The sequence below is a fragment of the Castanea sativa genome, chromosome 8 (genome assembly GCF_040712315.1).
Source record: "Castanea sativa cultivar Marrone di Chiusa Pesio chromosome 8, ASM4071231v1".
NCBI lineage: Eukaryota > Viridiplantae > Streptophyta > Magnoliopsida > Fagales > Fagaceae > Castanea > Castanea sativa.
The window spans coordinates 1,128,035-1,152,938 of record NC_134020.1 but is presented as its reverse complement, the minus strand read 5'-3'; the positions used below and the strand labels follow the sequence as shown (position 1 = coordinate 1,152,938).

General features: G+C 36.5%; 1 protein-coding gene across 1 annotated transcript; it reads left to right on the top strand.

The window, feature by feature from the left end:
• The first annotated feature begins 1,828 nt into the window (after nucleotides 1-1,828).
• LOC142607017 (sister chromatid cohesion 1 protein 4) lies at nucleotides 1,829-24,508 on the top strand. Its single transcript, XM_075778420.1, has 15 exons — nucleotides 1,829-2,080; nucleotides 7,001-7,262; nucleotides 7,761-7,858; nucleotides 7,961-8,010; nucleotides 8,209-8,258; nucleotides 11,962-12,073; nucleotides 12,273-13,242; nucleotides 13,499-13,942; nucleotides 14,129-14,273; nucleotides 15,418-15,554; nucleotides 16,243-17,279; nucleotides 17,845-17,878; nucleotides 21,564-21,675; nucleotides 22,405-22,534; nucleotides 24,048-24,508. The coding sequence occupies exons 1-15, from the start codon at nucleotides 1,957-1,959 to the stop codon at nucleotides 24,144-24,146; spliced, it is 3,804 nt and encodes a 1,267-aa protein (XP_075634535.1). The 5' UTR covers nucleotides 1,829-1,956; the 3' UTR covers nucleotides 24,147-24,508.
• Nucleotides 24,509-24,904: the final 396 nt, after the last annotated feature.

Sequence of the window (24,904 nt, the reverse complement as noted above, 5' to 3'; positions counted from 1 at the left end):
TTAAATTATATAAAGTTATATTATATTTATACTATATACGCACACATTCACACATCACAGTTCATAATAATAATAATAATTCACACAATCAGTATCATACACACTCACACACATATGATATAAATTTATAATAAAAAGACACTCACACACATCTATAATATATCTTTATAATAAAGAGAAATACTCATAACACTCACTCTTTACACTTAAAGTTAGTCAGATAGAGAAGAGAGATGAGATGAGATGAGACTCATGAGAGAGAGAGAGAGAGGGGGGAGGGGGAGAGAGATGTGTGATCTGTGTTGTTTGGTTTTAGAATGGGTTAATATGTGTTTTTGTTTAGTTTTTGGGTTGGGTTAATCTATGACAAGAGTGTGAAAAAATGACTTTAAAGATTAAGTAAACTAATAAAAAAAATATTATACATATATATATATATATGTATATATATAATCTATGATCGGAGTGTGAAAAAATGACTTTAAAGATTAAGTAAACTAATAAAAAAAATATTATACATATATATATATATATATATATATATATATATATATATATATATATATATACATATACATATATATAGATATACATATACATATATACATATATATATATACACACACATATAGTTTGGTTAATGTATACCCTTAGGATATATATATATATATATATATATATATATATTAATAATCTATTTTAGAACAAATTTTATAAAAAATTAAAAAAAGCTATAAAATTAATTAATTAATTTTTTTTAATATAAAATAGTTTTCTAATATATGCATTTAGATCGCACAAGCGGCCCTTGTTTGAGCATTGGGCACGCCTCATTAATTGAGATGATTTTTATTTTTCAAGCCATTCGTAACGAAGCAGGAAGATATTTTGAATTATTTCCTTAAAAAAAAAAAAAAGAGACAATTTTATAAATCAGGATGAAGGTTTTGAAGACGAAAGAAACTTTGTTGCCCATTCCCATCCCATGCAGCTCTTTCACACCAATCCCATTTCAGACCTACACGCATTTTTGTTTATTTAATTTAAAAGTTTCTCAAATCAACCAATAAAAAAGTGTCACCACAAACTCTCTCATGCACCTAAGCACACCCTAATAATACTCCCCTACTTCGAAAATCAAATACAATCTCTCTCTCTCTCTCTCTCTTAATAAGTCTGCTGAACTCTCAAATTCGTATGTATATCTTTCGTTCTCTCTCAAATCGGTCTCTGTGTTTTCAAAAGACAACGATTCCACTCGCCCGATCCGTGACTCAGTGAACTCAGCTGAATTCCCAAACGGTGTCGTTTTCGTTGTTTGCTCATTAGTCATTAGTGGAAGAGTTCTCTTCGATTCGATTCGATTCGATTCGATTCTCTCAGAGCTAGTGAAGTTCTCGGTAAATTTCGTCATAATGAAGCCCCTTTCTGCAACTTCGAAGCTCTGTTTTTCTCTCTGGAAGATATAGTTTTAGCTCACTTCGTGAATTGGGGATTTTGTGGAATATAAGTGGAAATTTAGGGTTTTGGGAGGACAGTTTGAAGACTTTCTTCTGGTTTCTATTCTAGGGTTTGCATGTTTAACTTGAATTTCGGGCTTTGGGATTCAAGTGGAAATTAGGGTTTTGGTTTATATTATTGAATTGCAAGGGCTTTTAGGGGTTTCCTTCAACTTGAGCTTTTCTGGCTTGGATACAAGTAGAAATTTAGGGGTTTGGCAGGAATTGTAGTTGTGTGTGATTTAGGGGTTTGTGTGTGGTAAGTTATGTGAATTTGTTGAATTCGAAGGATTCTTCGTTCTGTGTAGTGACAGCATGCTGGAGAAGCTAAAAACTGCTTGAAGGGTCGTCGCTTGTTTTTGAAGTGGAATTTGGGGATTGTATGAAATCTAGGGTTTCAGTGGAGGTAGTGAGGGGGAGATAGATAGACATATATATATATATAAATATTTAGGAAATGTTTTATTCTCAGTTTATATTGGCCAAGAAAGGCCCGCTTGGGACGATATGGATAGCCGCACATTTGGAGCGGAAGCTGCGGAAGAATCAGGTGGCCGATACCGATATTGGCGTCTCAGTAGGTCAGTCTTAATTCTTCACCTTATGCGCTTTTTATTTTTATTATTTTTGGTTACCCAGAAAGCAGAGGAATATAAAATAAAACATTATAAATAACGTAGCTGTTTTTGCTTTCAATTTCTTTGCCAAATAGTGGAGAACTTTGATAGAGGAAGAGTTAAAAAGTTTTAAGGGGAAAACAAAGAAACTCCGACCTTTAAGTTGTTATGGGAAGAGTTTAAAAAATTGTGTGAAAAATGTTTCGATTAGTGTAAAGTATGCTTGGTTGAGTGAAGTGGGTTTCATTGTCGTTTATGTGGTACCAGATCTTTTTTTGTTTTGTTTTATAATTCGATAGTTAGAATGGGGGAGGGGAGATTTGAACCCTAGATGTCTCCGTTGGAAACACCAGTAGGTGTTAGTTGAGCTACAATGCTCTTGGTGATGTGGTACCAGAATTTTGTAGTTTTTAAGTGTCATTTTACTGGATTTTTGTTTTCTCAGTGGCCTCCTAGTGGCCCATATTTGAATGTCATTATGGATGCCTTCTAGGGGCGGGTAGAATAACATGTAGTTGTTCTTGTGGACAAAATCAAATGAAAGAATTGATCCATAAGTTAGGTAGTTAATGGTTAATATTAATAATCTAGTATACTGAGGTTGTTTTTAAATCTTTTAGATGGAAAGGTTATAAAGCATTGTAAATGTTACATTTATTTTCATTGATGTGAGCAAATCCTTAATTAATCAGAGGTCCAGTAGCCCTATATAATTGCTAGGCTAGTGCCCTGCAACTAATCTAAATCCGACCAGCAAAAAAGAGGCCTCTAACGTATATTTATTGTATTATTCCTTGGAGATTTTCATCTTATTTATGCAAATTTATTTTAATTTTTTGAAAATAATTTTCAGATGGTAATTGTGTTGTATTTATATCTTATGTTGTAATTTGAAAATTGTAATCGTACATTAAATTATTAATGGCAATTGTAATAGATTAAATAAAAACATGTGTTTAGAATCATTAGTTTTTCTTTTCTTTTTTGATGAATAAAAATTTTATTGAAAAAGGTTAAATAAAAACCTATGCTTTGAATCTTTATTTATTTTTGGATAAGTAATACATTTATTGAAAAGGAGAAGAAATTTTCTGTATACAGGATGTGTATACAAAACTATTCTAGAGAACAGTTCAGAGAAAAAGTATACCCTAAATGAAAGTGAATCTGTAAAATCTACAATGGAATTTCTGCCTCTAATTCCCACGCAATGAGACCACTCAAATAGAGATCTCACAAACCAATATTCTCTTGATAACTAAACTCTCCATCCCATTAAAATCTGATTATTTGTCTCCCTCCAAAGCGTTCACATTAAACATATTTGCTCATTTTTTATAATTCGATAATTTGGGGGGGGGGGTGGGATTTGAACCTTGATGTCTCCATTGGAAATGGCCTTAGGTGCCAGTTGAGCTACAAGGCTCGTGGCACATATTCTACACTAGATAGCTGCCATGTTTTCCAAACCAATATGGCTATTCGAATAATAGCTCTGCAACAGTCTGAAGCATGACCCAATGAACCCCAATCATAGAAAAAAGTAAAGACTACAACTCCCGAGCTGCATCACAATGTAACAACAAATCATAATGTAACAACAAATGATCCAGATTTTTTCCATTGCATCTATGCATGCTACACCAGTTCACCAATGAAATGCCTCTTTTCATAAGACTGCCACAAATGAAAGTTTTACCCTATATAGTTGTCCATACGAAAAAGGCCACATTCATAGGAGCTTTATTACATCAAGCACTCTTGCAAAGAAACAGATTCCCATGTCACTTTTGAAAAGCTCATAATAGGAATGGACCTCAAATTGACCATCATCATTCAACCTCTAGCTCAAGCAATCTAGAACCTCTTGGGATATTGGCATACACAGAACCTAATAATAATTCCACAGATTCCATTCCCAATCATAGAAAGCTTGAATATTCGAAGATCATGTTCCTCTTCATTCAAAATGTCCATGCTGGAAAGAACAGAAGCATCTTTCTTCTTTGCAATTGAAAGAAATTCCGGAAATGCCTAGTAAGCTTACTTACTATGAGTTTAATGTGAAGAAATGAAGAAACTGGTCACAATTGTCCTGTTGTAATCCCATACCACCATGAACACTTCACCTCCACCCAATACAACTGTTCTCCCTCTAGAGAAGCAGCATTGAATTGCCATGTGTATAAGATCTAGCTCTTTTTAGTTGGTAAAGAAAGCTTACACACCCGCTTGGATCTGGACCCGTGGTGTTACCTTGCGCCCCACATTTATGGGTGAGAAGATGCCATTTCGTCCTAGGACTAGTGGCATTAGTGTTTCGCTTTGCTACCATCATCATGACCCATGTCATTGTTCTACTCCTACACTAAGCTGCATCACCAATTCTCCTTACAGCTTTGTGGCTGCAATTTTAGCAACTCTCAACCTATGAGGTTATTTGTTAAACATGGAAATATTTCCAACTTTGACTTTCTGATTTTTAATTGCCTGTTTGGTTAGCACTTATTTGGCCAGAAATAATGATGGCTTAGTTTAAACGGGATTTTGTGCATACCAGTAAGTTTTCCCAAACACGATTATTGGGGAAATAAGTGTGTTTGCGTGTAGCTGCATTTTGAAACTGCACTTAGTTCCCACCACAACTCTCCTGTTTTCCAAACCTCCCTTTTTGTTGAACTCTCCATTTTACCCTCATCTCTAATGAGAAATACATAGAGAGAATCTTCGTTCTCAGTTCTCACTTCCAAAACCCATAAATTGAAAAAAAAAAAAAGTCCCTAAAATTGGAAATCCTCAATCGGAAAATTCAGAGAGAAACCAAAAATTGACCCAAGCTCATAAATTGGAAGAAACAAAGAGTCCCCAAAATTGACCCAAACCCAAAATTGATCTAAACTCAACTCACTGAGATTGAGGTGTTACAGATTGGCCAATTCCCCTTATTTGTTCTTTGGCTTTAAATATTTTTAAGTTTCAAAAGCCACAAACCCACGAACGAGTTGCTCCTGTCCATTGTCCTTGTTCTGCTGTGCTGAGATGCCAATCTAAAAAAAAAAAAAAATTTGAAAGAAAAATGCATAGGCCATTTGAAATGGGAAAGAGAGAAGTCAGGTTAGACATGCCAGTTTCTAGAGGGTTCCTGTGCGGAGGAGAAAAAAGAAAAGGAAACAAAATAAAATAAAATGGGTGAGAAATGGGTGGATGAGAAAAATGAAAAAAAAAAGGGTTAAAAAGGGTTATTGTGTGTGCCTTGATAAGGAAAAAGAGTTGAAAGTCATTAATAGTAATTATTAATTGGATAATTATTATGTATTCATTGATGAGGAAAATTCGGAGTTATTACTATTGACAATTAATACTAATAATAAGAACAACAACGACAACGACAACGACAACGATTATTATTATTACTATTAAGGAAAAATGATAACAAGTTTAAAAGAACCCATTAAATGATACTTTTTCCTTTTTGGTAATTTGCTTCTCAAAAAACAATTTTAGTAAGTGCTAACCAAACTGCTCTGAGGAAAGCGCTAACCACATCTGTGGTTACACCTCAAAAGGACTAGTGAAGTTACAAACCTGATGTAATCACTTGTAAACCCAATATTCACTCATAAATTCAAAATTCACTTAGTAAACACTTGATGTGGGACTCAACATACACCTATAAAACACACACTGAAACAATTAGATCCAATTAAATCCGCACAATTTGGGTATCATAATCTTACTCACTTAAATTCCTGCTGTTCTCGTTAGGGCCCTCGTGCTGCAGTGTTGTTCCCTTGAGCCACATGGCATTACCAAATTTGCTTTGACCAAACTCAGTTTTTTCAAGAAGCCATTTTAATTACGTAATTATTAAAGTCACCCCTTTTTATAATAAAAAAAAAAACCCTAGTTGCAGTAAGCTCTACCAAATTCACCCTAAATTGGTTTCATTATTTTTGAAAATGATAATTATGCAATGTGATGATGCTCATTAACCTATATCACATGCTTAGTCCCATGTTACATGTCTAGTTGTCAGTCAGGTATTGGAAATTTGTTAAGACATTGAAAGTTTAGTTAAGTGGTGTGAGACGGACAACATGATAATGTACTTGAATGCTATGGGATTGGAATTGTCAATTGAATACTGCAACATGCTTAGTCTTCCACTCTTTTCTTGATCTCCATTTTATATGGTGCTTTCAACATTCTTTAGTCCTGCGATGTGTGAAATTTTTATTAGGATCTTCCACTCTCCCACCAAAATTTGTGTTCATTTATCCCCTTGGAGGTTCTTTGGCATGGACCTGTTTTGATATTTTTTGAGTGATTGGTGGCGTTCTCCTTGAGATTTTTCTCTTTGGTTTGGAAGTAAGGTTGAGGGAGGATGGTCTCTCTCAACTGCTTGTAATGTTTGCATTTGCTAAAGTTCTTTTAAAAGCCCTGTTTTTGATGGTGAACTCCTGTTTTGAAGAAACTAGATACTATGTTACGACTAGTCGGTAACCCATGCCCAGCATGGGAAATTTTAAAGAATATGATTTGTTTTTTCTCATTCATTTTTTTTAACCAAAATATGAAATATGATAATTATGGTAGTTATTAATAAACTTTTATTATGATTGAGATTGTGTATATAACTATCTTTTCTACCATTTAATGGAAGTATGATTTGGCAAGATTCTAATGAAGGTTTAAATATAGAATAGAATCTAAACTCAATTAGAAAATATATTTAAAAATAATAATGTATAAAATTGTGAGGCTTCTAAGGTTATGTAGCAACATTAGAAGCAGTCAAAGGCTTTGGTTTTGTATATGTTAAGATTATAGATAATAGAAACTAATTGCATTGCCTAATTTTCATGGTTTTTTTTTCCTGCGCAGATTCAATTCTTTTTCCTGAAGTACCAATTGCACTTCGGTTGTCCAGCCATCTTCTGCTTGGTGTAGTGAGGATATACTCTAGAAAGGTGAATTACCTTTTTGATGATTGCAGTGAGGCTTTGCTCAAGATAAAGCAAGCTTTTCGCTCCACTGCTGTTGATTTACCGCCTGAAGAATCTACTGCACCATATCACTCCATCACCTTGCCAGAGACATTTGATCTTGATGATTTTGAGCTTCCAGATAATGAAATATTTCAGGGGTTAGTTCCAGAATTTTCAGCCTTTGTTTATAAATAATCTGTGGTCCTTGGCCAATGAGCTTTATCTCAAATGGCACTTCCTCCTCCCATAAAAATGGATGGAGGGTAAGGTCTTTGTCTCATAACTCATTGGGTGCTTGTGTAAATTTTCACTATAAAAAAAATTGAATTTTTAGTTTGTTGCACATCATGATTTATATTTATAATGAACAACTTAAGCTGGATGGGTATGTTGCAATGGTTCTTGAGGCACAGCTGAATTCATTATTAGTGTTACTTTTTGAAAGTTCCAATTGTTTGTGGATATGATCTTCTCTTTTGGCAGCCTGGTTATTTATTGGATATATTTATTGAAAAAAGAACTTGAGGGTGCCTACAATGGAATAGGGGATTGGATTTGATTGTATATCCTGCTCTTGAATATAGATAATAAATTCTTCTATTGATGCTCTGGAAAAAGATTTTATTCATGTGTATTAACATTTAACTCTTGTGCAGTAATTATGTTGATCATCATGTCAGTACAAAGGAGCAGATTACCCTCCAAGATACAATGGAGGGAGTGGTTTACTCAACATCACAGTTTGGATTAGACGGTTAGTGTTTCTCTGATTTTTGTACATCATGGCTTGATGGTACAGCTTTTAATTTTGTATGGACAATTGAACTGATTTTGACATTTTGTGGACATTTTTTAGAGCGGTTTGGTGATGGTGACACATCTCAGATTGGTTTAGACCTTGATGAGGTAATTTTGGTGTAACCACATTCAAATTTATGTGATGGAGGTTTCCTGGATCTCTCTTGGAGCTCTATTTTTATTTTTCTTCTGGGTGCTGTATAGAGCTTTTCTTGATGCTATTTGCAGCTCATGCATGGTTCATTAACCTAGTTCTTTTATTATCTCACATATAATTTTCTTTGTCCTTGAACATTTGACCAACAGGAGCTGCTCTTGAACAAGGTTGTAGGTCCGGGGCATGATGGAATTTCAGAGTAAGCTATTTTTTTAAGGCATTACTATTTGATTTTTGTTAGCGCAATGGTGTTGGGCAGATTGACTTTTCCTCTTTTTAAAAATTTAGATTATGATTTTTTGGGTCCTTTTATACTTTCTGCATTCTGCTCTACTTTTACTTCCCCCCCACACCCCCCCCCCCCAATTTAGTGTGCAAAAAGAAAAGGAAAAAAATAAAAACAAGAAAAAGAAGACACTTTCTCAACTTCAAATAGTTCAACATGGTTGCAAATTGTGCAGAAAAAGTATAATAATTTCATCTAGAATAATATATGTTTTAAGCATTTGAAGATTTCAATATTAGGTGATTGACAGTAATCTCACTGCTTGTGATTTGTTTCTGTTTGACATGTGTAGGAATTTGTTTTGGTGATGAATCTGTGCATGTTTGTGGCTAACAGTGTTTTGTCCATTATCATAAATGAACTCATGGTTGCACTACCAACTTTTGTGTGTGTTTATTTTTATTTCATTTCTTTAAACGAGTAGTTGATAGTTATAATGAAGTTAAAAAAAAAATGTACAAGAAAGAAGGCATCAATAATTTTTTTCTGTGGACTGCTTGCTGCATGGTACATAGACCATTTGATGGAGAACACAATAGGAAAATAGAGTTAAGAGAAGAACAAAAGGAACAACTGAACAAATCCTAGGGCCTCACCACCTAGAATCTGCCTACAAACCATAGGCATCACCACCAAACAAAGGGAAACAAAGGAGGACACATTTTCTCAACTTATAATAATAATTCTTATTCAAATTCATCTCCCCTTTCACAATTACAATAGCACTATTTTAATAGGGTTTAGGGAGTGCACTAATATGGAAAATGCCTAGTCAAATCCCTTAAAACCCTAAACATTAAAAACTAAATTCAGATTTAGAAACAAAATCTTAAATGAATTTGGTTTTAATGCTCCCTGCATCATACTCCTCTGGTTGGAGGAAACTCAACCTCAAGTTTTAAACTGGAGAATTATCAAAACTCTACCACACAGTTTTTGCCTCAATTTAGGAACCACCTTTGGGAGCACAAAGAATGGTGTAGTTTTACATTCCATCACATCATTAAATTCTTCTGGGATGACGAAATCAATGTTTGGAATCACCACAATCTTGTCTTGAACCATAGGAAGCACCATGGTTTCCACCTTCTCCACTTTAGCAAATTGTTTTTCTTCATGCACCATAGAAGGCTGATCAAAAGTAGATTCATCAACGTCCACTAGCACATCATGTGCACCCACAAGCTTAATGGGTAGTTTTTGAGTGGGTGTCATTATTTTGTCTAGCCTAGCTGGGCATTAATCCTAGTGATTATTTGCTCTCTCACTTTCCACAAAGTAGGTGAAACATTCTGATTTTCTTTTCTTACACCAGAAAAAAATGAACTGAGAAGATCCTAGGAAATGTCTTCACTTTCATCTATATGACCAGACTCATAATGGTTTCCATGGCTGAAAATACAGCAGGTGGATGGTTGGACCTAATTATCTTTAAGAAATTTTGAAACATCTCAACAACTAATGCATCACACTGAAGATCTAGCATCACCAAGCATAACCTGACCTTTGTTACGGTATCAAGAATTAAAGCCACCTTTTTATAACAGCGAGTAGACACATGAGATGAATTTTCAAATGCTGATACAATCAGCCGAAATATTTCCTTCATTTGCTCATCCTTATATGGGGCATCTGGTGCTTTATCCCTATAATCTCAGTAATGCAAGATGCAACTGAAACCTTCACATCCATTTCAGCATGTCTCAAAAGTTTATCAGTGATCAGTGCCTTCATTGAGGGTAAAAGTGCACCTCGCATTGATTTGGATGGTGCTTGCTCCACATTTGCTAACAAATTTCCAACTTTATCAAGAAGAGTGAGGAGGTCATCAATGGAGGAAGGAGGGTTAAGGAGTTTGTTCCCAGCCTCTTTAAGCTGCTTCTTAAGTTCTCTATCAAAGGAAGTCATTTTCAGCTCAAACTTAGAGCCACAAAACACGAAGATTGAAAATTAATTTGCTGCTAAAAGTTGAAGAGCACTTTCTGCTCTGTGTGGACTGTTAATCAAAAAAAAGGCTTGGTCTATGGGCTGCGGGCAGAGCAAAAGCCAAATACTGGAATGGGCTGGTTGCACAACACTGCTTCTGAACTTTTCCCTCTTCCAATTTTTTTTTTCATTTTTTTTTTTTGTGAAAAAAATAAAAAACATGTGATAAACTTATTGGGCTTCAAAAGACAGCACCTTACTGTAAAACAACCTGACAGAAACAAAGAGGAAGTGAGGAGCAAAACTAACGGCAGTGAGGAGTACAGCAGTGAAATGTCCTCGATCGGCGTTGAGGTAGTGTCGGATTGCAGTGGCGGCATGAGGTTGAAGTGACAGTGTCAGCCTCGGATTAAGTGGTATGGTGGTGTTACGGCAGCATGGAGTGTGTTGTGGGCTTGGCAGCTTCGTGGGTCAGCAGCGGAGGTTTGGGGTTGAGTGTTTGGGTGTTGGTGGTTCTCGGCAACTGTTGGTTCTGAGGTTTTGATTGACTTGATTTGGTGGTGGTGGGATTTTTTGTTGGTTGCGTTTCAGCGAAATTTGTGTTAGTTTGCAGCGGTGCTTTGAGGTGGTCCCCGAAGTGGTGATTTCTTTGGGGCGTGGAGGGAGAAGGGGTTGTCGATGGTGGTGGTGAGAGTATTTAGGATTTTCTGATATGGTGTTTTGGATGGATTTTGTGGTGGTGAAGTTGGGATTGCGGTGGATTTTGGGGCTTTGAAAGCTTGAGATTGACTTGGGTGTGGGTTTTGGGATTGCAGAACAGGACATGTCCTCTGGCAAGGATTTTTTTTTTCTTTTTTGGATTGGGTGAGCAGATTTGGTGGTGGTCGGAGTAGCTTTTCGTGCTTAGACAGATATGGAGTGGGCTTGAAAGGATCAGACACAGTAGGAAAATAGAAATAAGAGAGGAATAAAAGGAACAACAGAACGAATCCTAGGCGTCACCACCATCTGCCTGCAAACCCTAGGTATCACCACTAGGGGTGTTTGGCATCACCACCTAAGAGAAACAAAGGAGGAGACATTTTCTCAACTCATAAATAATAATAATTCTTATTCAAATTCATCTCCCCTTTCACGATTACAATAGCACTATTTTAATAGGGTTTAGGGAGTGCACCAATATGGAAAATGCCTAGTCAAATCCCTTAAAACCCTAAACATTAAAAACTAAATTCAAATTTAAAAATAATTTCAAATTTAGAAACAAAATCTTAAATGAATTTGGTTTTAATGCTCCCTGCATCACCATTAGGCTATACCTTTTTTGGGTGAATTTCTTTGACCGTTAGCCGTTCTTCCTTTTGTTTTTTGGCCCTGGAAGTTTGACTCGGCTAGATAATTGACCCTCAGCATTACTTTGTGATTTGAACTCCCTAGTGCCATGTATGACATGTGCCTGTTCTTTTTTGAAAGTTTTTGGATGAAGATGTTGGTGGTTTGCCTGTAACTTTTTAATTTTCAGATTATTTGTTTTCCTTTTTATTTTGAATGGTTACGCTGTGTCATTTTTATATCATCAGTATAAAGAGGGTGTAACTTATTTGGGCATTGTACTTGTGAATGGGTTCTCTGCTGCGTGATCCATGTAATGATCATTTCCTGACGTATCTTATTCATTTGTTGATTGCAGTGCTGATCCTCAGGTTCCTGTCCAATCAGAGACAACTCAGACAAAATATGAAAGTGACGAGGTGATAACAGAAACTTCAGAAGTCATGCACATGAATGGTGGTGGAAATCAGGTTTATACCAATACCCAAATATCTTCAGTGTATCAGGTTTTTTCCTGTGTTTTTTTGTCTGTACTTTTGTCCCACTGCTGTATCCTGTCTCCCTCCCTCCCCTTTATTCATTGCCCACCCTTCCTATAATACCTCAGCGGGAGAAGGAGTGATTATTGCTACCTGATGTAATCAGTGTAATTACCCTTTGTGTGAATAGGTTGATGTTCTAGCCACAGATCCTGAAATTGTTGAGTATGCTCAGGCTCCATCTACTCCTGGATTATTGGAAGAGCCAAACTTATCTAGTGTTCAGGAGACTTTAGCCTGTGATGACCATATGGAATTAGATCATACTTTAACAGGATTAGTTGCAGCAGAGAACACTCTAACTGCTTCCGGAAAGTCAGATTTTCCTGGGGATAAAAATACAGTGAACTGGTCTTTGCGCAATGATTTGAGTGCTGATACTGTTGAGAATGGCTGTCTTCTGGGTGACCAAGACATCAAACAGGCGAAGCCGCAGGAACATCTGCCACATACTGAAGCTAGTATGGAGTACATGTTAGCAGATAATTGCCTTTCAACTTCTTTACCCTCTTTGGATCCCATTGAGCAAACTGAAGCTATTCATCGAGAATTAGAATGTTCAGATGGGACAGTCAGTGTGTTGGATGGTCCAGACAAGGCAGAAGATATTCATAATGGAGTTGTAATAGACAATGAACCTAGTACATCTTTTGTACATCAAACTGACGTGGAATGTGTAGAACCTGTGGGAGTTAGATTGGATGAAACTGTTGCATCTCCTAGTTGCTCTCATATCACCTCTGATTTTGAGGATCCTAGTCGTAAAACTTTTTCAAGTGGCATCTTTGCACTAGAATCGGAGGCTTATCTGGAGGATGACCAAGCATCACCAAGGCCGGAAATTCTCAATGACGTTGAAATTGGTAATGATGTTGGAAGATCATGCTCAACAAGCAAAGCATCGGCTTCAAATGCTGTCTGTCCATTGGAATCACCTGGGAGACCTGAGGTTGTGAATGTTGAAGCTCAGGCTTGTCAGGAACTGAAGGAGACAGAGACTTCAGATCCACTTGCTAATGATGTTATGCAATCAAATCAATCGCATGTGCTTCGGGCATGCAATGCCCATCAAAGCCAACCTGACTTGTCATCTCTTGGAGGTATTTATTTAGTGGTTCTTGCAACTTAGTTTCTGAAGTTTTTATTACTTAGTTCCACCACCCAACAAGCCCTCTGCCCAGGTTATTTGCAGTAACTTACCACAATTCGTTGGGCTGTGCTCATTGAATACTAATCATGTTTCATATGCATGTAACTAATTTAAACAATAGGCATAAAGTCTATGTTGACACACGACAATCCCTATTTCGAGCATGCCCTGGTATCTATTGATTATGTCTTTTTATCTTGTTTTAGGTGAAGAGTGCCTTGCTACTGATGTTACGGATACAGTCTTAGAAAAAAATTCAGAATCTGCTCCATATGACGAAATTCAGTCAGATTCCAGGAAGTTAGATGAACAAATGAAAAACGCAGTCTTTAGTAATAGTCAGTTGAATAATTTAAGTAGTCCCCAGACTTCTGACTTTCCCGCACCGGAAAAGATGCTCTCTGTAGTGGAGGCACTCACTACAAAACAGAATGATTTGCTAGTGAATTCTACACCAGACAAAGAAGCCCTAGCTGGGGATGATGGAGCTGCTGCTGGGATTGAACTGATCTCGGGGAAAAAGCGTAGTTTCACAGAAAGCACTCTGACAGTGCAGAGTGTAAATTCTGTTGAATCTTTTGGCATGACACAATCCAAGAAAACTGCGGAATCCGTTCCTGATGACGATGATTTGTTGTCTTCCATTTTAGGTATCAAAGTGGTCCTTTCGATTGATGCATGCATGTTATAATGATACTATGACTGTTGGATGAGTTAATGGGCCTTTTGCCTTAATTCTTTCCTTGATGTAAATAGTAGTTAAAACTCAATTTGGCACATAAGATTTGCTTTGGTCAGTATAAGGTTATGACTGAAATGAATATCTGTTGCTTTAGTTGGAAGAAGATCTTCAGCTTTGAAAATGAAGCCCACTCCACCTGCCCCTGAAGTAGTACCCATGAAACGCTTGCGTTCTGCGCCCCGATCTAGTGCCTTGAAGAGGAAAGTTCTTATGGATGATACAATGGTCTTGCATGGCGAGTATGTTTTATATTCTTTGTCCATTACTTTGTTTACACTAATGGCTACTAACCATCATTTGTAGTTCATCTGTTTATTACAGTTTCTTAAAGTTACTTTATAGTGCTGTATTCTGTTTCAGTGAAAATTATTTAGAAAAAATGAAGAGACCAAAAAAATCTTATTCTTTTCTAGTTCATGAACGTGGTTCGATTGTTATCTTTAATAGAAGTGCGCTGGGAGCTCATGTTGAAAAGTAGTGTAGAAATAAAGGAGATATCATCTGATTTGAGGCACATCACTTTTCCTTTGTCATCCCATTTTGTCTAATGCCAGCCCTTTCCCCAACTTCCACACCATTAAAGTGTTATCACTCTCTCATGATCTACTTTATCTTGGTTTGTCTGTTGAGAGTGTGTCTTGAAAGAGAATAATTCCCCTCTTCTCTTGTTGATAAACATTATACCCTATAACATCTTCACATTACTGGCAAAGAAAAGCCATACTTCTTGAACAAGAATAATCTATAGTATGTCCATTATTAGTAACATTGCTATCTGCTCTATTTGCTTTTGGTAAAAATGATTAAATCTCTTTCCTTTTAGCCTATGAACATTTGCTCAGATGGCACTGCCTTTCCCATAAACGTGGTGTATAATGTGAGGTCAATGGTTCAAGGTTCATTACATCTGCAATCCCAAGGGGTAGTGGAATTGGCTAGGGACTATGCCATATAAAGAGGAGGTTATGAAGTTTGAATCGTCCATTCTCCCTCCCCTTGGGCCAGAACTTATAAAAAAAATGATTCATTGGCACATGAGAGGATGGAAGGTGATGTTGTGGGTTCAAAGGCCATTGGGCGTGTGTGTAGCTTGCCCCCAAAAAAGGCTGGATCTGTCTGTAACTAACAAAGAAAAATAAAACTTGACCAACAACTTATGGATATCCTGGACCATCTTGAAAGTGACAATTAATTCCAATGGCTATGCTCTTTGGCCAACCTGCCTATAATCTGCGTAATATAATGATAATATTTTTTCTGGCAGCACTGTGTAGGTTTATTTATTTATTTTAGTGCCTGATTGTTATCCTGTAGTAAGCTTTTAAATATGCAATATTTTCTCTCTTAAATAAAGAACTAACAAACATTCCTGCTTTTCTTTAGCACAATTCGTCTACAGTTGACAAATACTGAAGACATACGTCGTGTAAGAAAGAAAGCTCCTTGCACTCGCCCTGAGATCTCAACTATTCTTAGACAATTCTTGGAAGATGAAATATTTAATGAACCCCTTTGTACTGGTGAGTTTCTAGTTCTATGTATTCAATAAATTGACTCTTTTTTTTAAAAGAATAAACTTTAATTATTGCTTTTGATGCTATCTGAATTTATATAGTTTAAGTTCCCTTTGTCTGTCCCTGTCTTTTTAGTTGGCTACTTAAGAGCTTGATTGCATAATATATGTAAAGTTGGTGAAACACTTATGACACCCCTCTATATTAGTAAAAGGAAAAAAAAAAAAAATACACTTAACCTGAGAAAAAACATGGTAACAGCCATTTATGCATCCCATTAGCCTTTTTGAAGACTTGCTTCTATGAACCTAGCATCTTCTTTATGTATACGTTCCCAGCTGGAAATAATTAGAGCTTGATGGTTTTATATCCACTTAAAATATTTCATGACATCGGTCTTTTGCATGCCTTTGCCTGTTAATACCACTGTTTTGCTGCTTCTTCGTCAACAATATGGCCATCAGTGATACTTTTGAAATGTAAATATTTGGTTTTGGTTGTATGAATATCATTGAGATGAATGCATTTGACCTAAAGTCATTACTGCTGTATCGGTTTCATTATGTCGTAACTAATTTATTTTTTTGAGTTTGGTGATATTTTCCTTTTTTAGTTCCAAACAATGCAGCATCTGCTTATGCAACTGTTTAAACATCAGCCTACAAGCTACCTGAGATTTTAATTTATCTTTCAGGTATGTCGGCCAACTTAATATTCTTGCATAGTGAGACCTTTGATCTAAGCGGCATTAGAATTTCTGAAAATGATCAAGGCAATAATTCAGAAGTAGCAAAGGATATGGAATCTTCTGTTAGGCCAAATGTCACTAAAGAAAGTGAAATGGATGGGACCACTGAGCCTGTGGTAGTCAGAAGTGATGTAGAAGCACAACCTGCTGACAATTCCATTCAGACTGAGAGGCAGCAGGTCGAAAGTTTTAACTTAGGATTGCAAGAAATGAATTCTCAAGAGCAGCCTAAGGCTATTTCTGACATACAGGATTTTAGATTTTCTCAACATGACCCCTTGGGAGAGTTCTATGAAATGGGAACTGAGAGGGGGAATGTTGAAGTTGCTGATGCAGTCAATGGATTTCTTGTTAATGGGCTTGAATCGTTATCTGCAACTGAACCTGTTTCTGGATATATTTGCAACGTGCCAGTGGACTTTGTGGTTCAGCCATCTCTAATGGATAAAACTGATGAAGCATCTGCTTCTCTGCCGATTGACGCATCATGCATGTCACCTGGTAATAAATTGGATGCTCAGACTGTTGAGGGTGAGGCTTTTGTGGTGAATATGAGCAATGGGAATGCCGTAGATGCCATTGAAATTGTAGAACATGGGGTTGAAATCGGTGCACACCTACAGCCAGGGTCTCTTGAACTTGCTGAGAATATAAAAGATTCACTTGCAAGTGAATGCCATAATCTAGCTTTTGAAAATGGTAACCAGCCTTTGGAGGAAACAAGAAATGATAAGCCAGGGGTTTTGAATGAGGATGGAGGGTTGCCTGTAGACTTGGGTTGTGATGACAAAGACTCTACCTCCAACTTTATGTGTATGGGAGACATGAAAATAGATTCTACACATTCAGTAGATCTTGATTTGGATGTGAATAATGCTTCCCTGAATGTTAAAGAAAATGCAGACTGTCAAGAAGCTGAGCCAAATAGTATCATGGATGGAGAAGTCCCTGCCCTTGACTGTCCTGGTGTTGAAGATCGTAGTGTAAGTTTTATGTTTTCTTCCTTTGTTGTTTTCCTCTCTTTTATTTTTTGCCCGAAATTTTCTTTTCCCTCTTAGAATATTGTTATAAATACAAAATACATAAGTAATATATATATATATATATATATATATATATATATATATATATATATCTCCAAACTCAATCCACAATTGTACATATATTTATTCTTTCACCCCGACCAAGCACACATTTTGGTCCATCTTTTGGTTTAACATGCATGTGTATTATATGTGTGTACATTTGAACACAAACAAAAACATGGAACTATCAATTATGTTATATTACCATTTCATATTTAACTTTGTTTTTTGCATAAAATGTGATCAACTGAAAATTTTACCATTTTTCTATTCCTTAACTGGGTGATTCTTGAGCATGGTCAATATTTGTCAGAGCAAGGTCATCTCCAGGAATAATCAAGATGATGCATTTTTTTCGTACATGTTAGGAATACTTTGTTGATTCTTTGTTCAATTGAATTCGAATTTGTCTTATATTTTTCATGCATTCCTTAAAGAAAAATGTTTTGACTACATTGTGCAGGGTTTTGAAGATGTCACAGTTGGGAATGACACAGGTTTATTTTTCTTTCTTTTCTTTGTTTTTGATTCTCTCCATTTAGAAATTTTGAATTGTGTTCTAAATTTTGTTTGTTCTACCTTGTGAAGTGAATAACTTGTGAGGTGAGGCTAATCGGATTATATGTATGGCAAAGCAATTTTTGTATTTTAGCCATAAGATTGGTGTCTACTATTCCTGTAGTTGTTATATTTCCTGAAGTGTAATCATGAAGGAACTATTTCTAGTACGTGTTGTTGCTAGGTTGTGCTAGTTGTTGTGGAGTTAGGTGATACCTATAAATTGCTAATGATAATGAGTTATGGAAAAATTCTCTGAATTTATCGAGGATCTTAATTTGATTGACTTGCTTTTGGAAGGAGGTAGCTATACTTGGTCAAGTGGTACAAATCAACCATTGATGTCTAGAATTGATAGGGCTTTGGTAACTCCTGACTGGGAGGAACACTACCTGGATGTTATTCAAAGGATTTCACCTTGTCCTATTTTAGATCACAGTCCAATTCTCTTGAAGGCACGGGGAATGGCGAGGGGAAAAGTCCATTCCGGTCTGAGAACATGTTATTGAAGGCAGATGGGTTTGTGAATAGAGTTCAGTCCTGGTGGAGTCGGCGTTCTTTTGTAGGTACACCTTGTTTCGTGCTTGCCAAAAACTTAAAAAGGCTTTGAAGGAGGACATTGTGTAGTGGAATCGTAGAGAGTTTGGTAATGTAGATCGCTAGAAGAAACAATTGTAGGAGGACTTGAACTTATTGATGGGGAGGAATGTCATAGGGTAGATTTGAGGTCCCAGGTGGAGCTCCTTTTAGAAGATATTTCCTGGAGACAAAAATCTAGGATCTTATGTATCAAGGAAAGTGATAATAACACTAAGTTTTTCCACAAGATGGCTAACTCCCATAGAAGGTATAATCATTTGAGCATCTTGGAGGTGGATGGGGTGGTTTATGAGGAGGAATTTATGGTAGCTGCTTAGGTAGTACAATTTTATAAAGATTTGTATTAGGAGCCAAAGGGGTGGAGGCCTTTTGTGGAGGGTTTGGAGTTTGATTGTATTGGGGATACGGAGAGGGTTTGGCTTGAAAGGGAAGTTTGAGAGAGGAAATTTTTCAGGTTGTAAGAGACTTGGAAGGGGACAAAGCTCCTAGTCCGGATGGTTTTACTATGGCTTTTTATCATCATTGTTGGAAAGTAGTGGAGAAAGATGTCTTAGCAGTTTTTTAAGAGCTTTTTAACATTGTAAGTTTGAAAAATCTCTTAATGCTACATTCTTTGCTTTAATATCAAAAAAGAATGATGCCTTCAACATTAGAGATTTTCGGCCTATTAGCTTGGTGGGGAGTGTGCATAAAATCTTGGCTAAGGTTCTGGCAAATCGTCTGAGAATGGTGTTAGATCAGTTCATCTCTGAGTCTCAGAATAGATTTGTGGGTGGGAGACAGATCCTTGATTCGGTTCTTATTGCGAATGAATGTGTTGATAGTCGAGTGAAGACTAGGATTCCGGGGGTCATCTATAAATCTAATATTGAGAAAGCTTATGATCATATGAATTGAGAGGCCCTTCTGGATTTGTTGAAGAGAATGGGCTATGGGGAGAAGTGGTCCACACTTGTATATATATGGTTCTGTAATTTGTTTTGATCAATGGGTCTCCAACCGATTTCTTTGGTAGTTCAAGGGGTTTGAGATAGGGGGATTTGTTATCCCCTATGCTGTTTTTGATTATGATGGAGGTTTTTAGTAGGACATTGAAAAGAGTGGAGGGTGCTAGATTACTTCATGGCTTTAAAGCAGATGGTAGGAGGGATGATGGGGAATGCGTTTCGCATCTCTTGTTTGCAGATGATACTATTCTGTTTTGTGATGCAAATGTGGAGCAAATTCCTCATGTTAGGTTGTTGTTACTTTGTTTTCAAGTTATGACAGGTTTGAAGGTCAATGTGCAGAAAAGTGAAATAGTTCCAATACGGGAGGTAAACGATGTGCACGCCTTGGTTGAAATTTTGGGCTGCAAGGTTGGAACTTTGTCTATGTCTTATCTTGGCGTGTTGTTAAGGGCTTCTCACAAATCCTCTTCAATTTGGAATCCTATTCTGGAAAATTTTGAGTGAAAGTTGGCCGGGTGGAAGAAGTTGTATTTGTCTAAGGGGGGTAGATTGACATTACTCAAGAGCACGTTATCTAGTCTTCCGACTTATTTTCTTTCACTGTTCACTATTCCTACTCATGTGGCTAATAGAATTGAAAAGCTGCAAAGGGACTTTAGTGAGGTGATAGCAAGACACATTTGGTAGGATGGGATAAAGTATGTGCACTTATGGCTAATGGTGGTTTAGGTATAGGGAAACTAACTAATTTTAATAAGGCTTTATTAGGGAATGGCTTTGGTGGTTTGGGAATGAGGAGACTAGGCTTTGGAGATGGGTGGTAGCTTTAAAGTTTGGGGAAGAATTGGGGGGGGGGGGGGGGGATGGACTTCTAAGTTGGGTAGGGGAGTTCATGGGTGTGGTTTATGGAGAGATATTCGTATGGTTTGGGAGGATTTTTTAGAAAAAACACTCAGTTTGTTGTTGGGATGGGAAATAGAGTGAGATTTTGGCAGGATGGGTGGTGCGGGGATCAACCTTTCTAGCTGGCTTACTTGAGGCTGTATGGTATTGCCAAAGATAAGGAGGCCTCTTTTGAATCATTTTTGACAAGGCTGGGGGAAGGGGAGAGACGAAGTTGGAATGTTCGTTTCACTCGGGAATTTAATGATTGGGAGATGGAGGAAGGGGTGAACTTTATTCGTCTCTTGGGGGCAAATGTTCCTTTAATGGATGTTGGACATTGGATGAGGTGGAAGTTGAAGCCTAATGGAGATTTTGACATCCAGTCATTTTATAAAAAGTTAAGAGGCCCCTTGCCCATTATCTTTCCTTGGAAAGGCATTTGGAAGGTTAAGGCTCCTCGGCGTGTTTATTTCTTTGTTTGGACCGCGGTTTGGGATAAGATTCTTACAGACAACAATTTGTGGGGTAGAGGCTTTGATTTTGTTGACTGGTGTATTATGTGTCGGTGGGTTAGAGACTTTGATTTTGTTGACTGGTGTTATGTGTCGGTGTAATGAGAAGACAGTGAATCATTTGCTACTTCATTGTGAAAGGGCTTATCGGTTGTGGAACTTGGTTTTTAGATCTTTTGGGATTTCATGGGTCTTGCCAAGATCAGTTCTAGATACTCTTTTTGGTTGGAGGAATTGGTTTAGAAAGCACTCATCTAACATTTGGAATTTAGTTCCATTGTGTTTAATGTGGTGTGTTTGGAGGGAGCAAAATTGGTGGACTTTTGAGGACATGGGAAGCTCGAATGACCAGTTGCTTGCTTCTTTTAGTGGCTCCCTTTTTTACTGGTCTAGGGCTTGGGAACTCCCTTTTTTCCTTAGTTCTCTTCATTGTAATTAGCTTTTTCTTTGTTTTTTCGTTTCTCTTTTTGTAATCTTTGGTCTGTCTTATGCTCCTTTTGCATGAGGTAGCTTTCCGAATATACATTTTTCTTACTTATAAAAAAAAAAAGATAGAGTTATGCCCAGTGCAGTGAATCGTGGTTGTAATCTAAATAACTTCTTTTACTGCTTGTGTTTTTATTTGGCCTATAGTTCATATGTTTGATACATTTTTTTTTTCTTCCCATTTCTCCCAGAATTCTTAAATGTAGATGATGAAGAAATAGCTGAAGAAGAAGATGACAATATGCCATCAAGTACTGAAGACACTCGTCTTCTTGAGAACACTGGATGGTCATCTCGTACCAGGTGTACACCTCAGTTGTTTAGCCTTATTTTTTTACATGCAGTAATATTTATCCTATTAAGCAAGGCACTAGAGACCAGAGTTTTTGTTGCCTGTTTGTTTGATTGAGTTTTGGTTGGTACCTACAACTTTTGTGTTAGGAAGCCTGACCTAAATATGGTGTTTGGGCTTACTGACTGGCCAACATGTTGATTAACCAATATTCTCTTTTGTTTTAAGAACATATTTTTCCTTGTTTGGTCAATGGTGGTGTGCGTGTCGGGAAAATTGCAACAAAGGCTAAGGGCATGAGATAAGAGGTAGTGGCTAATGTTATTCTCCTGCTAGAACTGCTGGAATGCCTCTCCTCCCTCATAGCTAGTGCAGTTTATAATACTGCTGGTCTTAAGCGGTTTTACAATCTGGGTTCTGGTTTTAGCTATGTTTTACCATAAAACCTGAATGAAGTATTAGGGAAAATGGGCTAATTGTTTGGTTCAAGGTTTTCTGTGGAACATTCTGAATGACTTTATGTGGTTTCATTTTTGCAAGAATTGTGAGGATCACAGGGAACATTTTTTATAATGCCAGACAAGTTTGTCTGACATTTAGTTTTCTGATTTTAACATGTCTACGTGCTTTTCTACCTTAAAATTGTTAGTCCTTTTTTGATAATTAGGTGATAATTAAAATTGCTTATAGTCATTATACAACCTTAACCCTCAACGATGTTCTTTCCTTTTTCAAAATAGGGCTGTTGCCAAGTATCTCCAGACTTTATTTGATAAGGAAGCTGTACATGGAAGAAAGACACTCCCCATGGATAATCTACTAGCTGGTAAAACTCGTAAAGAAGCATCGAGGATGTTTTTTGAGACATTGGTACGTTTGTAATATTTCTTGGTTGAAATCATACTTTTATCTTGCTAGATTAGGTAAAAATTTAAATTGAATTCTGAAGTGCATATTTCATAATTGATAAAGTTTTGTTATAGGTGATCTATGAATTTATACATATTATTACTGGGCCATTAACCATCATATACAGTTGAATTTTTATTTTTATTGCTGGGCTGGATTAACCATACAGCTGCTTTTATTTATTTATTTATTTATTTTTGAGTGTGTTTAGAATCTCCAACTTACTACCCAAACCCCTCCCCTCCAACCCCTAGCCCTAGGTACTTAGTACCTAAGGAGGTGCCATTTGACCATCTGGGTGGTTGGTGCACTGCTTTTATAGATATAGAAATTAGGTGCTAGCCCCAAAATTTTGGGGTCGGATTTGAATTCTCGATAGATTACTTAGGATTGTTCATATGTATTCGTTTCCTCCATTCTACTTTATTTAAAGTCTTACTCTTTGTTACTCAATGTCATTTTTTTCTAATGTGATTTTTGGTATTCTTGCCTTTTTTTGTTCCCTCAAGACCAACTTACTACTTACCAATGCATTAGCCGCTCTCCTCAGAACATGATTGAACCATCTTAAGCAACCTTCTCTCATCTTTTCATCAATAGGGGCTACCTCTATCTTTAAGCGAATTTACTTATTTTGAATCCTATCCTTCTGTGTTTCCACTTGTCCAACTTAACATTCTTATTTTAGAAATTAGGTGCTAGAAGTCAAAAAATATGCATGCATGCGGCTGTACATGTTTTTACACCTGTATATAAATGTGCATGTATGATGATAATATATTTTTTTTTAACATATTCAGATTTGGTTGAGAGAATTCCATTCCTTCTTTATTTATTTTAAATAATAAAAAAAAGTTTCATTTCCTTTTTAAAGCTGTTGGTGTTTGTTTAGTGTTCATATGGGTTTACAGAAGTTCTTACAACATGTATAGCTTTGTTTGTGTGTAGTACACGCGTGTGTGTGTGTTATTCAATAAACAGTTGTAAAATTAAGGGTTTCATTTTGGTAGAAACCTTGACTTTTGAAAAATTAGTGTGAGGAGTAAAAATGTGGTTCCAAAGCATAGCTCTCAATCAGAGTGGAAGTCTGCTAAAAGAAAAGGTGTTGTGTTGAAACAAATCATCCTTACATTAATTCAGTTAGAAGATACAAAGTTTAGAGTCTAGTTTTGAAGGAGGATCTAGTTTGTATTGTTGTCCACACATTCTGTTTAACCAACCCATACAGATGAAAATAGGACTGGATTTGGACCTTGACTTTTAGACTTTCAGGAAGGGGAAAAGTTGATTTCTCAGTGTGGCCGAGTCTGCATTCTATATGTGAAATTCGATGTTTCTAAAAGTGAAACATAATTGAACTTCTTGAGGGTCATTAAATTAGTTTTGTTTTCCGGGAATCATTTATTATTATTATTATTATTATTTAAAAGAATTAAGCCTTCTATTTCATGCTTTAAATTTTACCCTTTTGCAGGTTCTTAAGACAAGGGATTACATACATGTAGAACAGGCAAAGCCCTTTGACAGCATAAATATAAAACCTCGAGTAAAGCTCATGAAGTCAGATTTCTGATATCGTCTCACATAGGAAAGCAGATACAGTTGAAAAGGCCCATATAGTACTAGTTTCACTGATGCTCGGCTGGGATGGGATTATTTTTTCTTCAATAGATTTTTCCCTAATTGTCTTTTTTTTTTTGTTAAAAATTTTTTGGGTTAGGATTTTATGTCTTTTATTTAGTCCATGTAACTGGTAGTTTAACAATGGGGTCGAGTGTCACATGTATCATGTTGATTCTAGCATAGTGTTGTAGTGTGAACTATATTTATATGTATATATCTGTAAAGTATTATCATTTGCAATTGAAATGCTAATTTATCTGTTTGCTGCAGAAAAAGAATATATAAAAAGGAGAAAGTTGTATTATTGTGACATGTTTTAGTTGGGTCTTATAACTAGTACTGCATGGATCATGTGTTTCCTGTCAGGAACAAGTAGGAAAAGTGAGATTTGAGAGCTCATTTAATGCGTCTATTTTTGCTGTTGTGACGTATGTATTTCCTGTTTTATTTCAATCAATTTGATCAGATCATGTGAATCTTCATGGTAATGCTGTACAAATCAATGTACGGTTACAAGTTTTCACATTGACAATATTCTGTCAACCTGCGGTTCTGATAAGATGGTTTCGGACTTTTTCATGTCAGCTCAATTGGTGAGGGTTGAGATGTATATATGCAGAATCTTGAACGTTTTATGTTTACAGAGGTGTGAATTTGGTTAATACATCATACCGTGCTCATGTTTGACTAATGGTGTGAGTTGATTCA

Bases quoted from the DNA above. Each gene is read 5' to 3' on its own strand.
- LOC142607017 (XM_075778420.1), top strand. From the start codon at position 1,957: ATGTTTTATTCTCAGTTTATATTGGCCAAGAAAGGCCCGCTTGGGACG. The intron at 8,259-11,961 runs GTAAGCTATTTT...TGTTGATTGCAG, and splicing joins GGGCATGATGGAATTTCAGA to TGCTGATCCTCAGGTTCCTG. The intron at 22,535-24,047 runs GTACGTTTGTAA...ACCCTTTTGCAG, and splicing joins GGATGTTTTTTGAGACATTG to GTTCTTAAGACAAGGGATTA.